Raw genomic sequence first — 15,704 nt, 5'->3', positions numbered from 1 at the left:
GTAAGGTAGGTCCTGGTGGCGGTAAATGTGAAAAGGGTGCCATGTCTTCTTTGGCCTTTAACAGCAATGTGACGCTGCATGACTTGAGGCATTTTGCTCCAAAAATGTGTTTGGAAAAAGTCGACCTGCTGGTGGCGCTATAACAGGCCAATGTGAAAAGGGTGGCATTTTCTTCCTTGACCTAGAGGGAATGTGCATGCAGAATTTCTCTGTAATCACAAGCTGCGTTCATTATTTAAGTGATTTTGTTCAAAATGGACCAAACCTGCAAACTTTGGAAGCCAATGTTAGCCAATTAGGATGGAATATGAAATATCGGACAGATCTGTCTTGATCACATGACTATAGAGATACTGTGTACTGATTTGCATGATTTTTGGATAAAATCTCAAGGAATAATAGGACAAAATGTGTTTTACACAAGTCGGCCTCCAGGTGGCGCTATAAAAGGCAGATATGAAAAAAGCAGGGCAAAGGTTTTTCCTTGGCCTCTAGGGAGTGCACATACAAAGTTGTACACTGATCAGTGGAGTTATAGGTAAAAACACGAATCGGCCTGTTATAGCGCCACCATGAGGCCGATTTGAAAACATTCAAGTGGCATTTATTCCTCTGCCTATTGGGAATGTGCATGCACAATTTTACCAAAATCGCATACTGCGTTCATGATTTCAGGCATTTTATTCAAAACTGACCAATCCTGCTAACTTTGGAAGCCAGTTTTAGCCAATCAGGATGGAATATGGAAAATCGGACAGATCCATGTCGATCACATGACTGTAGAGACAATGTCTACCGATTTGCGTGATTTTTGGACAAAATCTGTAGGAGTACTGGCAATAGTCAGTTTTGCACTGCCTCCTGGTGGCGCTAGAACAGGCCCATGTGAAAAATGTGGGGCAGAGGTTCTGAATTGGTATCCAGGGAGTGTGTGTGCACAGTTTGGCAGCGACCGGGCCAACGGCGCCGGAGATTAGCTGGTAACGGACGGACGGACGGACGGACGGACGGACGGACGGGAAAACATACTCTCCCCCATGCCTTCGGCTGGTGGAGACAGTAACTGGGGACACTGTAACGCTCTCAAGGACCTCAGGGGGAGGTTCAAAACCCCATGTTGAGAGGCAATGACCTACAGTGTTTGTGTAGGAAATATGGTCAAGAAAGAAGATACAATCATGCTCTGAGGTTTATTACTGGTGACTAAACTAAAATACTCATCACTGTGTCCTTGTCCTGTATGGTCAGTCTTCTGACTGAGAGATGCAATAATCATTGATACCTCTTCATTCACAAAGCCCTGGTCAGAAAATTACCATCATACAATTACATCCATGATACCTCAGAACCCTAGTCGTATTTTATCTCGCTCTAGCGAATGGCAGTCCTTCAGGTCCTTTGTGCCAAATCTGAGGTGGGAAAGACTGCTTTCAGCATTGGTGCACCAGGTTCTTGGAATTTCTTGCAAAAAAAAAAATACCCTATTATTTTAGGAATTTACTTAGTAGCCGTTCATTACCTGTGTATGCAACGGTTTTAATTGGTTGTTATCAACATTTTGTCTTTGTTGATCTCATGTTATTTTGTGTAATGTGTAATCTCAGGCATCAATCATTGAGGGTATCCCTCAATGATCTCTCAAGAGAATTTTAAATTAATAAAAAAGGTTGAATGATGGAATGAAATATTCTTGGACATACAAGGTTCCTGCCCAACACACAGCGACATACAGCTTTGAGCTTTCCTATCATGTTTCATGTTAGTGAATAGCTTCTCAGAGAGTTGCCAAGTTACTGATGGCTATTAACTGCTCCAATAAATCCAGCATTACAGGAGGAAGGCAAGTTGTGCTCGCTTGGCCGGGGCCCCTGTGTCATATATCTGTCTAGAAGCAACGCAGCTCACAAACACAGTGTTAGTCCAGACCGGACCTGGATCTATGGGCCTGTTCAATCTTTCACCACTACTAGTAAATGTTTAATAGGAGCATGTCTGCATTCTGAAAAGCTCCCCCACAGGCACACTTAAACATTCCCTCTTCTATAGGTTATTTATTTCACAGGCACAACACGTTCCGACACTGTGCGTTTCCATATTCTATATGTGCTGATGTGTGCATGGGTGCGTTCGTACGTAAATTAATGTAACGATTCACCGTGATAAACAAATACAACTGTATTACATGTACTAGAGCCCCGGGCCGATCGGTTTGGCCAATATACAAGTCATTATTTGACCTTTGTCCCCATTTTGGGCATGTCATTATACTGTACTGTACTCTTGACGCATTTGTGTTGTCAGCTTATAGATTAACAGAGCTATATATGAATAAAGTTCAGTATGTGTGCGTTATATAATTTTTATTGTTTGATTGTTGAATGTATTTAAGTGTAATTTTTTGGAATCATGTGGATCTCGGGATCCACATTGGAACGGCGTGGCTCCAATGTGATTCTCGGACATCATGTGACGTCAGTCATCTACAATGTATGACTCCACACTTTTGGGAAAGGTTTCAGCCAACCAGAGCCCCATTGCACTTCAATTACATATGTGCTGATGTGTGCATGGGTGCGTTCGTACGTAAATTAATGTAACGATTCACCGTGATAAACAAATACAACTGTATTACATGTACTAGAGCCCCGGGCCGATCGGTTTGGCCAATATACAAGTCATTATTTGACCTTTGTCCCCATTTTGGGCATGTCATTATACTGTACGCGTTTGTGTTGTCAGCTTATAGATTAACAGAGCTATATATGAATAAAGTTCAGTATGTGTGCGTTATATAATTTTTATTGTTTGATTGTTGAATGTATTAAAGTGTAATTTTCTACATTGAAGTTTACTTAAAATAATTATCAATCTCAAATTGAAACTTTAATAAAAGATATGGTTTTCAATTGATTTGGCATTTTGATGACAAATACTGGCGGTCAGAGGTTCGCCAACGATCGTAATAGGACCCAAAAAGATGACTTATAAAGTAAAAGTAACAATACACTGTGATGATACACAAACGTACAGTTATTGTTACCAGGTGTAATAGAACCTGTTGGGGCAGCAGCAGCAATGTGTTTGTTTTCCTCTCATGGGACATGAATGTTTCCAGGTTAATTCTTTTTTTTAAATGGAGGCTGATGTCAGTGGAGTGACGTCCTCTCATTCCAGGCACCTTCAGCTGGCCGCTGGAATGCCAATAAAAACAGCGGAGCTGGGCTGGGCCGGGCCGCAGGGCAGGGTGTGCAGTGATGTAACCACCGTCTCTCTGAACACTGTTCACAACACACCAGCAGGGTTGCCAGATTTTGCGAGATAAACAAGCAACCAGGTCTATATGAAAACAAGACCAAAATAAGAAGGCTACTTTAGTTGGAATCTATATATGCATCGGCTATTTGGAAATAGACGATCTACAAGCTCACGATACATTGCATTGGAGATTTGCCATTTGTAAAAAAACAACATTTGAATATTTTTCTAAATGGGATGGGGGTGGGGGGTCCGTGGACAATTAGATATGGATTTGGGGGTCCTTGACATGTTGACATGAAAATGTTTAAGAACCACTGGTTTAAACAACTTTAGGAAACCAGCCCATATAAGCAACTACACTTTAACAACAAGCCCCCCCCCCCCAAAAAAAAACGCAACTGCCAATATTTACAAGTGACATAACAACAAGTCACTTATAATAAGCAGACATGGCAACAAAGTAGACAAGGTCACTGGATGAATAAGTACTCCATTATCGCTGGTGAAAATTCAATAATATGTTTGTCTTTGGAGCAATACGAGGAGAGAGCATCAGCCTGGCTAATAATTTAATACTCCCATTGCTTTGCGTCTTCGGGAATGAGACTTCTGCTAACAAAATATGAAATTGGGATTGGGCTGCGAATGGTTGGGACTGGGAGGAGGGGGAGGAAATGATGGAATCATGTGGATCTCGGGATCCACAATTCCAAATTGGAACGGCGTGGCTCCAATGTGATTCTCGGACTTTCTGTGACGTTAGTCATCTACAATGTATGACTCCACGTTTTTGGGAAAGCCAACCAGAGCCCCATTGTACTTCAATTCCAAGATTAAAGTTACTTTTCAAAAGTTGTAAAACCTCATAGGTCTGGAAACAACAGATACACACACACACACGACATGCAAGCACACACTTATATAGAAGGCTAGAATCCTGCAAAAATGGAATCCAAAGGGAAGCGCGCACATCCCAACAACAATGTACAGGTGCTGAACAACAATGCATACACTGGAGAAGGAAGGGATTAAGGGAAGTCGGTTAGCCCTCACACTGTTCTTAGCTACCAGTAGAAACATGTATCGACCCTGAATAAAGAGATTCTACTGGGAACTGAGAACAGTGTGCAGACTTCCCTTCCATCTCCAGTATACTCCTGCAGAGCCATATTGTAAAAGTGCATAAATGGGAATTTTCTTTTTTTTTTTACTTCAAAGCCTGACGAAGACCGGCAGCAATAAGCCTCTTCTTCTTCTCGTCTAATGGCTTTACTGTATGTACTTAACTGATGATAACAGGTCAGGGGGAAAGAAGAAACCTGTTGTTAGACCAGCTAGGCACCAATCATATGACAGGAGTGGGTGGATTCTCTGAGCATTGCTGCTGCTGGGATCTCCATAACAACTGTATCAGAATTCACCTGTTTTCTCATCTGGGTGGTTAGAGAAGCCCAGAGCCTCACTGATTAAGACCCTGCTATATTAACCCATTTAGAACGGGTACACATTTTGTGTATCATTATTTTATGCTTTAACTATTGAAAAATAGCAGATATACAAGCTCACAGCGCGGCACGCTGCGAGCTCGTAGATCTGCTATTTTTGAAAAGTCGTGAACATTAGAATTTTGACCCGATTCTATAAGTGTCTTTTGAATCCTTCTAATTCTAGGCCTAAATGGGTTAAAGTTATCAATAGTCAATAGTTAAAGCATAAAATAATGATACACAAAATGTGTACCCGTTCTAAATGGGTTAAGACCATAGAGCTATAATAATAATAGAGAGGGCAACTGATATCCCCGCCCGTCCAATTGCATTGAGTTGCTCACCCAGCGCATGAAGCGTACTTCCGCGTTTGAAACGCCTCTGAAACGTGACGTAGTGGGTCAACTATTTGGCCTCTTAGCCAATCACGATGGTCGGGGAGCGAGAAACGGGGAGGCGGGGGTAGCGGGGGGCTATCTGCCTCTGTTTGAATAGTTGACCCAACTGCAGTACCTCAAACGGCCACCATGTACTTTTTGCTTCAAAGCGCCCCCAGGGTTCTGGGGGCTTGGTTAAGACACTGGTATATTAAAGTGTCACCTGCAGCCATTAATCACTTAGGCTTAGACTGCTGGTGCAGAATTAATCTATGAAAAGGAGGTATAGATGAACAGAAACGGTGGGGATCCTTATCAATTCTGCCCGCTGGTTACTTCCCACTTTTAATGCAGTCTGCTGCTCCCAGAAAAGCCTCTTATAGGGATGCTCATCTTACTAACCGGCCACCATACATTAACTCAGTGCATGGTGAGGCAGAACAATCATAAATGAACCCATTTACTAGGCCTAAAAGTATTGCATGCTTTAACTATTAAAAAATAGCAGATATACAAGCTCACAGCGTGGCACCGAGTGCCGCGCTGCGAGCTTGTAGATCTGCTATTTTTGAAAAAGTCGTGAAAATGTGTGCAAATCTTTGAATACATGTATTTTCAAAGCGAACGTTTGTAACTCTGATTTTGCTTCTGGGTGGTCCCTGGAACTAAATATTTTGAGATGCGGGTCCGTGGCCAAATAAATATCATTTTGGGGGTCCTTCACATGAAAAGGTTTGAGAACCACTGACATAGATAGTAGTCTCTCAAGAACAGACTAACTGAGCTCCAGTTAAGTGAAAAGGACCTTTTCTTTGACGATGGCTGGTCAGATTGCTGACATAGAAACATAGGTTTTTTCCAAAAATCTTAGAAGGATTCAAAAGACACTTATAGAATTGGGTCAAAATTCTAATTTTCACGATTTTTCAAAAATAGCGGATCTACAAGCTCGCAGCGCGGCACTCGGTGCCGCGCTGTGAGCTTGTATATCTGCTATTTTTTTTATATTTAAAGCATAAAATATTGCGTCATAATGTGTTCAGGCCTAAATGGGTTAACTCAGTACATGGTGAGGCAGTAGAAGTATGAGCTCTTTTTTTATCTAACATAACAAGCACAGGACAAGGCAGCACTCACTTTTGACCAAACTGACAAAAAGGTTTAGGAGTGCAATAAACTAGTTACCTAAACTAATCGATTTAAATCAATGATAATAATCGATTTTCCTAAATACCGAAAATAGCAGATATACCAGCTCACAAGCAGCTTAGAGATGTTAAAAAATAACACACTTCTTTATTATTCGATTAATTTTTAAAAAAAAGCAATAAATAGAATAATCGCCAAGATGATAACTGGTAGTTGCAGTCCAAGTTTCTTCCCAGTCTGCCAAATCCCAAGTAAAATCTCTTGTTTGTGTGTGTGTGAGTGAGTGAGTGAGTGAGTGAGTGAGTGAGTGAGTGAGTGAGTGAGTGAGTGAGTGAGTGAGTGAGTGAGTGAGTGAGTGAGTGAGTGAGTGAGTGAGTGAGTGAGTGAGTGAGTGAGTGAGAGAGAGAGAGAGAGAGAGAGAGAGAGAGAGAAAAGAAATAGTTCAGTATGTCCATGCATATTTTAAGAGAAGCTTGTGCGCTGTGCTGTAAATTAATGTGCAGACATGACAGCTGGCTCAGCATTTAGCACTGCACACAAAGACCTTAAATGTAAACTCCATCCTTCCCCTGGTTGATCCCTGAAAACTATTTATTTGAGAATATATCTTCCATTTTATGTGTGTTAACCTTTAACACATTGATATACACAAGTGTTTAACCACTTTCAACCTGGCGTCCCCATTTTTGGCATGTCATTATAGGAAGGTATTTTAGAAAATAGCACATCTACAAGCTCACAACATGTCACTTTGTGATGGAAAGGGTTTATTTGCTTCCATTTGTAGATTTTTGACTTCCATTGGTTTCCAACTACCACCTAGAAAGCACCACTCCTTCAAGGACCGCTGGGGGTCCCCAGGTCGAGAACACAGAACAGTGGCTTTACATACATGTATACAACTCGCATGGCCAGACTGTTACCTCACACAATTTTCTAATGCTTCCGTTTATACAGTCTGGAGCCCTGATCATGAGTAAAATATAATGCGGATGTGAAGCCTCCTCCCCACTTCTGTTTCATCTTTACAGTCACGCAAATGTATCCTAGTATAAATTAAAATCATCTAAGCATAAATAGCTTGCCGAGTAGCAGAAACAAATACAAAAATATATTTTCGTAACGGTAATGCCAGCTTCCATTACTCGGATTTCGGGAGGTATAGTTCCAGTCTTCCAGACTCTATATATAGCATTCGGAGATTGTGGAATAGTTGTCTGGCTATGGGAGACTAGAGGGAACATAACTCGGGAAAATCTCAAGGAAATAGTAACCATCGGCTACAATAGGATTTCTAGATACTCTGCCATCATCAGCCAAAATGAACAAAGCAGCATATCATAACCGATGCTGTAGCCAATGGAAACATTGACATAACATCCATCGCAAGAACCATGTTCATAGCTTATGCAAGGCATTAACTGCTCCTTTTCTTCTTTGGTGTGAGAACTAAGTGAGTGAGGTTGAGCTCTCCTTTCCAAGAGAAACACAGAACAGAAAGGCTTGTTGCCATCGTCCGTCCGTCCGTCCGTCCGTCCGTCCGTCCGTCCGTGATTACATCCATACTGTTGACTGTAACAACACCTTCACATGCATTTGGCCACATAAAATACACAGTGCCCATTCTGCCCAAGAACCCAAGTCTCAGTATGGAACACACCATGGGAAGAGTGCGTGTGGAGCATGTGTTGTGCATGCATGCGTGTGTGCGTGCGTTGCGGACCATGACCCCACAAGTATAGTAGAATTTGAGAAATGGACATTGAGGACCATTTTGCTGGTACCAACAAGAAAAGATTTGTTTTATGGTTAAACATTAAACAATATATAGACAATTAGGAAAATATTCAGGTTAATGTTAGACATTTTAGGGGTCAGGGTTAGGTGTTATGGTTAGAGTTTCCCCTGCTTAGTGGTGTGGTGATGTCGCAAAATGGACAATAGCCGATCTACATAAGCTTGTAGATCTATTTTTTGGCTTTAGGCTTACGGTGTGCATGTGTGTGTATAAAAAATGTGTGTAAGCCCAAGCAGTGTGGCCTCCCTCAGTTGCAACCTGCCACACCCAAGGAGCACTGCTAAAGCCAGAAGCTAGTACTCTCTGGAACCCACATAACACAATGGGGCCCAGGGCTAGAAATTAATCGTCGTCCTGTTGTCCTGGAGATGATTACAAAAATAAAAGCAGTGTAAAATAAAATTAAAAAAAACGTAACCACTCAAGGTGGTTGCACACTGCTGCGTTTTTCGTTGCGAAATGCGTTTTTCAGGGCAAGGAGAGAGAGAGAGATAGAGAGAGCAAGGGACGGAGTGGTGCGCGAAACGGGCAGCAGTGTGCAAACTTGACTGACATAACGTGAGGTTGATTTTTTTATTCACGCTCTCCGAAATTCACTCCGATATTCGGCCCGAAAAACGCAGCAGTGTGCAACCAGCTTTAAACCCCTTTTTTACCTGTAATACATGCCCAAAATAGGGACACTACGTTGACTTGAAAATTGTATTTGCATAAGGATGGATGGCACCCACCCCCTAAATGGATATCATCATTCATTCACCAGCAAACACTGTGCAGGAACATATGGAATATGATGGACGTGATGGATGTTGTCGTGGAGGTTGTGTGTGTTCTGTGCCTTTCAAGTCACAGTGACAGATGACCACCTTGATGGCTCTTTGAGGTACAAATTTTAAATGGACTGGCAGCTGTAGTTTCCATAATGTATATAGCTGCAACAGACGGCAACAAGGACAGAATTTGTTCTGATGTTGTGATTTGGTGCGCTGGTACAGGGGCTGCACCGCGACTCAGCGTGTCACGTATGCCTTGATGTATTACAAATGTTTGTATATATGTTTTGAATACATGACTGCTGTGTCGTAAGACAAATTTCAGTGTGAACTGACAATAAAGTACTATATCATATCATATCCAGGCATTGACACTAAGGCTTGCCCACCTGCCCCCGGCAGGTAAATAAAACGTCAGGGCAGGTGAAGTTGGCCTTCAGGTTGCCCGACAGGGCAAGTGCAATTTGAGAGGGGACACAAATGTCTATAAACACAACACGAGATATCTGTCTAAACACCTGAACGTGGCCACTGCGCTGTCTTCTGGTCTGTGGAATGTAAAATAAGAACACTATTTACCTATAATGTGCTGTTCTTTTTTTTTATTACTGTTGCTACGTTTAAAAATATAAAATAACAAGTGTGAAACCATAGACATATTCAATCATAGCTAAAGTATGTAGGAATTATGTATTTGGATTTGGAGGTATTGAAGTCTGACATTTTTTCTCGCACAGCTCCAGAAAACCCTGATTATCATATCATATCATATCATATCATTGAAGTCCAGTAATAAATACCTAGATTATTTGTTTTTGCTTTGGGCAGTGCCGATTCGTTTGTGTGCACTTGTGTTTGACTTACAGTATGTTGGAGTGGTTGGCTTACTAAATCTCTCCACAGTTGGTACATATAGCTAATGACTTGGTCTTTGTTGGGTTTTAATTATGATCAAATTGTTGACTTACACTATGTTTGTATAATTCTAATGAGCAGCAAGATGTAAAAGCAGTGGTGGTTTTGAAGACCAATGTTTTGGTCTCCTTAACCACTTAAACCAGAGCGGCAACCACAACTGCAGTGTCAAGCGGTACCGCTTCGCACAGCAACACAGCAGCACTCTGAAAAAGGTCTATAAAACCCCCTTGTTATGGGGTTTTCCTGGTGAAGAGAGATTTGGTGTAAAAGGAAAATTAGCAGACATACAGAGGCAAAAGTCAAGTTTACTAAGTGCTTAGAGTTTAGAAACATGAATTGACAACACTGATTACAGTACTGTGCTGTCAAACAAGTCTATGAAGCAATCTATGAAATCAGAAAGTTTAATTTGCAACAATTTTATACAGTATAGGTAGTGGGGCGTCCCTGCTTCATCTCTCTCAGCCAAGGGGTCCTTGGGTTGAAAAACGCTTAAGACCCCTGCTTTATACCAAAAATATCCGATCTATAGCTCACAGCGTGTTGTGAGCTTGTAGATCTGCTCTTTTCGTCCCAGTACAGGGACGCTAGGGGTGTGGTTATGGTCCTACAGCGTTGTCACTGCTTCTGTCATAATAGAGGCAAACTCTGTGGAAATAGACAATCTACGAGCTCGGTTTGCAAAGTAATGCATTATGAGTTTGTAGCCTCGCTATTTTCAAAGAGAGTCGGTGTGCAGAGGCAAAAAAAAGAGGGCGCCAAGTAAAGACCTCTGTGGGACCCTGGTAAACAAAGCATAACATAAGGGTTTAAGAGGTTAGCGCTCATTCTATTACCTAATCATTTTTACAGCTGTGGGAATCTGTTAAAGGAGCGGAGTCACATGAAACATCTTTTGGCTTAAAGACGTGGAGCAAACTGAGGAGGATGTCTCTGGGATACTGTGAAAGGGGCTTTGGTGAAGGAAGCACATCTTGCACATGGCTGGGTGCCTGCCTACCGCTCTCTCCTACTCAGTCTATTTTTCCAGGGGGCCTCGAGGGGACCGATCCTCTGACCCTGGACACCAACACAAATGAGCTTTTCATCGGTTGTGCTCATAAAAATAGACTTGTTGGGAAGATGCTGCGCCATCAGAGCATCTGACTGAGATGCTGACAAAACAGCAGCCACTTAAAGACAAAGAACACTGTACTGTTTTTGGACTGCAGTGTTCTACTTTGCTCCAATAATAACTATTGGGCACTGGGGCAGCAGTGTGTGCGCGTGCACTGCCGTGCAAAGCATTGTATGTCACACCAAAACAAATCATCACATTGTCATATTGAACCGTGAATATAAATGTTGCCGAAAGGTCAGGAGGTGCAGTAGGAAAGGCCATGGGGTCACATGGCTGCCAATCGTTTTTGAGATATGTTGTTCAGAAACAAAGTGGTGGAAGATGGACCATTTGTGATCGTCTTTTCTGTAACCGACCAGTATACAAACCATGATCAACAGAGAAGGGGGCTCAAACTTAAAAACGGGTGGAGGGCAAACACTTGTGTCTTCCCTGCTTCATCAAACATATAATTTTCCACTTGTCTGTCACAGCGTTTCTCCTCAGTGGCTGGAGCAATTGATCTGAAATCGCATCACCATTAGCATATGAACACACCTAACATAACTGTGAAGTCCGTTTGTCACTTTCAAATCGTATGCTGTATATTAGCATTTTTATGGTGTATCTACTACTATCTATTCTGCATCTAGCATGAGGCTTATCTATTCTGCATCTAGCATGTAAGCACCAGTTAAAGTTACTTTCCATCCCTCATATACTGTGTGCACAGTGCACACCCCATAACCCACACACTGCACATCATTTCAGAGCTCATATCTTTGAACGGGTAAGGGCTAGTTATCTTAATTGCACCAATCAAAATGGGGTTCCAGGAAGCCGTCGGCTGGGTGGTGACTGGAATTTGGGTAGTGCTTCATTGTCAAGAGCATCATGAGGAGAAACTGCCAGTAGCCAGGCCTACAGACAGCTCTGACATTATAGACGGAATGCAACAGAAGAGCCTGAACGTTGCTGCTCACATGGCCCAGTGGTTCAAAACACTGGTTTCCTGTATAAGTTACAAGGCTGGAAGGTTATGCAACAGAAGAGGAAAGGAGTAAAAGAATGAAATGGAAGAGCTTGTTGTGAATAGAGGGGAGCACAGGAGATTAGCATTCCAATAGAACTCTCCATACCAACGGCCTCGGTGCGCCAAGCTAATCTAACAACACAGAGAAACACATTGTTGGGAATGACAAGTGCCTTGTCATGTGAGCGCTACTGCATTCTTAATGAGTGGAAGGGACAAGACAGAAAACACCCACTCCTAAAGACAACTCAGCTCATTTCCAACGCAAATACAAGCTTGATCTTTACACCAATAAGATTAATTAACACAAATACATGCTCTCTGATATTATGGATGTAAACCAGCCATGTAATCTCCGTTGTTGTCGCACCGATGCACTTCATTACAGAGTGCTAATTAAACGAGCAACCTTTGGCGCGTTTCTTTCCTCCAATCTCCTTCCCTTCTGTCTTTAACCATCGTCTGCTCCACCTCAGGGGTTAATTACAAAGCTCACAGACTCAGGAGGGCTGAAGCCGCACCTCGCCCTGTGCCCTGTTATCAGCATCTCTCACTTTTTTCCCCTTGATCCAAACACATCACTGCACAGACACATGATGCAGATATCGCTTTGTCTGTGCGCCCAAACTTGGTTGCCTAGAAGATCGACAAGCTCAAAATACGTTGCGCTGCAAGCTTGTGGATCTGCTACTTTTGATGCTTTTGTGTGACGCTGTAGTATGATCAAATAGGGTGTGAATTTACGAAAAATCTCAAAAAGTGAAATAAGAGGTTTCTGCCCAACAGCAACGCTATATATTATAATTATATTACAAAGTTGTGGTCTGAGAATTGGCAAAGAAAATATATTATAATATTACAAAGTTGTGGCCTGAGAATTGGCACAGAAAATATTTTCGAAACTTCACTTTTTCCAGGAATAACCAAAGCATTTCTTTCTTGCAGATATATGTATTTTCACTCTCCCCCTTCATAAAAAGGTGAAAGCGGGTGTTCTTCTGAGTAATGGCTGAATCCTTTTTGGGAGCAGACAGGGGGAGGATCAATACATTTGGGCTGTGAGCCTCATGGGATCTTAGGAGCCCTTACATGCTCATTGATTCATTGATTCTGTTCCCTGCTCTCACACTTAAATGTGTCGCTTTGTATGTCTCTGAATCAAGTAGTTTTTAACAAAGCATGGGTGGTTTGCATATTTTGCAAGGGGAGCCAGAAGCTCTATTGTAGCGCTCAAGTACTCCCCAAGAGTCTCCATTTAGCTTGAGCACAGGTGCATGGATAGACTCGGTGCTTAGCTGTAGCAAAGATATTCAATTATTAAAGATACGCCATCCCAAGTGGAACCACTAAAGGTGAAATGGGACATAAATCCCACAAATGGTCTCCTAAGTGAGCTCCGTCCAAGTGTGTTGCTGGGACAGAGAAAGGTTGATAATAAAGTAGATTTTCTCCTGATTAGTCTCTCTGAAAAAAGCTCCCGTTTCCAGGTCAAAACCTGTTGCCAAGCCAATCACATGAAGACATAGAAACTCAACCGGAACAGGAGGACACACTATAAACAGTACGTAAAGTACCACATTCTGGAAACCGGGGACTACAGACATGCACAGAGCCTATTGAGCACATATACCACAAGGCTTTTATAAAGGACATTCAGCAAGCTCACTGACTCAGTCATTATTGGTACCAGAACAGCGGCTTGCCTCGTTTTGCATGGGTTTTTTTCTCATTTGATTACAGGTCAAGAGTTATAATAACTGATGGTAATGTACTGGGTGAGCAAAGATATCAGGAAGCAAAGCAGCTAGCAGATGTAAGGTAAAAAGGAGCATGACAACCGATTTGTACTTGGTTGCACATGGTGTCGGAAATGCACCAAAAACACACTGTGAGCTGTATAGATCTATTTTCGGTGCATGACACCGGCGCACATTTAAGGCCTGATGTATACTTTATGTATGGTGTTGCATGCCGTAAATAGCAGATACACAGTACAAGCTCACAACACGTCACATCCGTGGCGCGTTGTGAGCTTGTAGATCTGCTATTTACTGAGTGCGACACCGGCACACAAGTATAACCGAGGCTTTAGGCTTGTGGCTAGTGGCTACAGTTTTAGCTTAATTATGGAATGTCGCTTTTTCCCCAAACAGATTTTGTGAGACACGGTTGGCGACGACTTACAGTTCATCTCGTTGCCGTTGTGACAGCACCATTGTGACGGGGCAGTGTGGGCGGGGCCAGGGAGGTCAGGTGATCAAAAAGTGGAAGGGAAGCGTGGCGTGGCTTGCAGCTGCTTCGCTCTCCTCCCTCCTCCGTCAGGAGATGGCGAGCGGTGCTGATCCAAAAACAACACTGGACCAGATGTCCCAAAGTTCTGCACTCCAGTGGTTTAAAGTTAGTTTGTTAGGTCCAGATAAAGCCTCAGACTTGAAGGAAGGAAGGGAGGGAGGGGGGGGGACACCACAGGACTCCGTCCCCCACAACTGGCTCGTTGGCTCCAGGGACAAGACGAGTGGACAGCCTGCAGAACCAGTCACCAGCCAGGCCTACACTGCATCTGGTGAGGAGGAGGAGAGGACAAAGAAAATAGAAGGTCAGTAACAGCGTTAAGTATGCATGATGACGGCATAAAATATGAACGGCTGGATGGATGGATGGATGGGGGTGAACATGTTCATAGGCCAGGAGAGAGCATCATCATCATCTTGCATGGGTTCACATTCACATGAGAACGCAGGCATCTGGACATATTTTTGCTTTTTTTGAAACCATGAAGACTTGACTGTCTAGCGCAGGGGGTTTTGGGGGCACATGATCAGTTAAAGGTGATACACCATGAAATTTCACTTTTCCTATTTTAAAACCTTTTTTTGGGGTCCCACTAGCACCTTCTATCCTCACAAAGTCCAATTTCTGACCGTTGTGTCTTTCTCTGGTTTTGAGAAGGCGAAGGTTAAAAGTATCCCACGGGTTCTCAAAACAGGCTATCCAGATTTGCTGCCGATTGTGACGTCATCTGCCGATTGTGATGTCATCACAAAAAAAAATTCAATTTTTTTTTTTCAAAAGATTTTGGGGGGGGGGGGGGGGGGGTGGCGCAGTTCAGGCCAAAGGTGGTACTGCAGCTGAAATGCTCTGAGAGCCATTCAAAAATGAGAGAGACTCTCTATTCAGGAGTGGTAATTTAGCCTCAAACCTTTTGAAAAACGTTTTTGGTACATAAACAATATGACATAAATACTTTTTAAATGCATGTGTATCACCTTTAACCGTCTTCCGGGGCTGGCGTGATCACCTAGTGATAGTGCAAGACTGTAAAAAATCACTATTGCTATAAGCTGCTAATTAGAATAATAGCATAGATAGGATAAGTCAATATCTGGAGAGAAAAGTGTTGATGCATATCAAACAGTGACGTTTAATAACGGTTGCATCTCAATAGCCCAACCTGACCACCTCAAAGATGAAAGATAGGTGGTGGCCCAGCCCCAGAGTAGACCCTGATGTAATGATTCAGAAGACGTTGATTCACACAGAATGATTATGTGGACACACAGCAGGCCTCAACACCAGGATTTATATTGTCTACTCTAGCCAACAGGCAGCACACACACATCCTATGATCCCATCGATCAGTTGTTTTATCTCTTAACCCAGGGGTCTTCAACAGGGGGTCCGCGACCCCTAGGGGGTCCGCGGAGGTACTGCAGGGGGTCCGCGAAATTATTGCAAAAAAAAAAAAAAAAAAAAGATTTCAAAAAATGTTTTCTTTTTTTTTTTTCCATTTTTCACATTTATGTTAAACAAAT

General features: G+C 42.6%; 1 protein-coding gene across 1 annotated transcript in view; it reads right to left on the bottom strand.

Annotated features, from left to right (window-relative positions):
• The window catches only part of LOC308289227 (lissencephaly-1 homolog A-like), a 71,808-nt gene that overhangs the window by 39,766 nt on the left and 16,338 nt on the right, over nucleotides 1–15,704 (bottom strand). Inside the window, exon 2 of the mRNA XM_080730853.1 lies at nucleotides 14,077–14,452. Within this exon, the coding sequence (XP_080586979.1) occupies nucleotides 14,077–14,108 (32 nt within the window). The 5' untranslated portion in view covers nucleotides 14,109–14,452. The remainder of the gene's footprint in view (nucleotides 1–14,076; nucleotides 14,453–15,704) is intronic.

This window comes from Nannobrachium achirus, assembly GCF_963921795.1.
Source record: "Nannobrachium achirus genome assembly, chromosome: 8".
Classification (NCBI taxonomy): Eukaryota; Metazoa; Chordata; class Actinopteri; order Myctophiformes; family Myctophidae; genus Nannobrachium; species Nannobrachium achirus.
The sequence above is the reverse complement of the archived record's forward strand: the minus strand, read 5'-3'. Positions and strand labels throughout refer to the sequence as shown.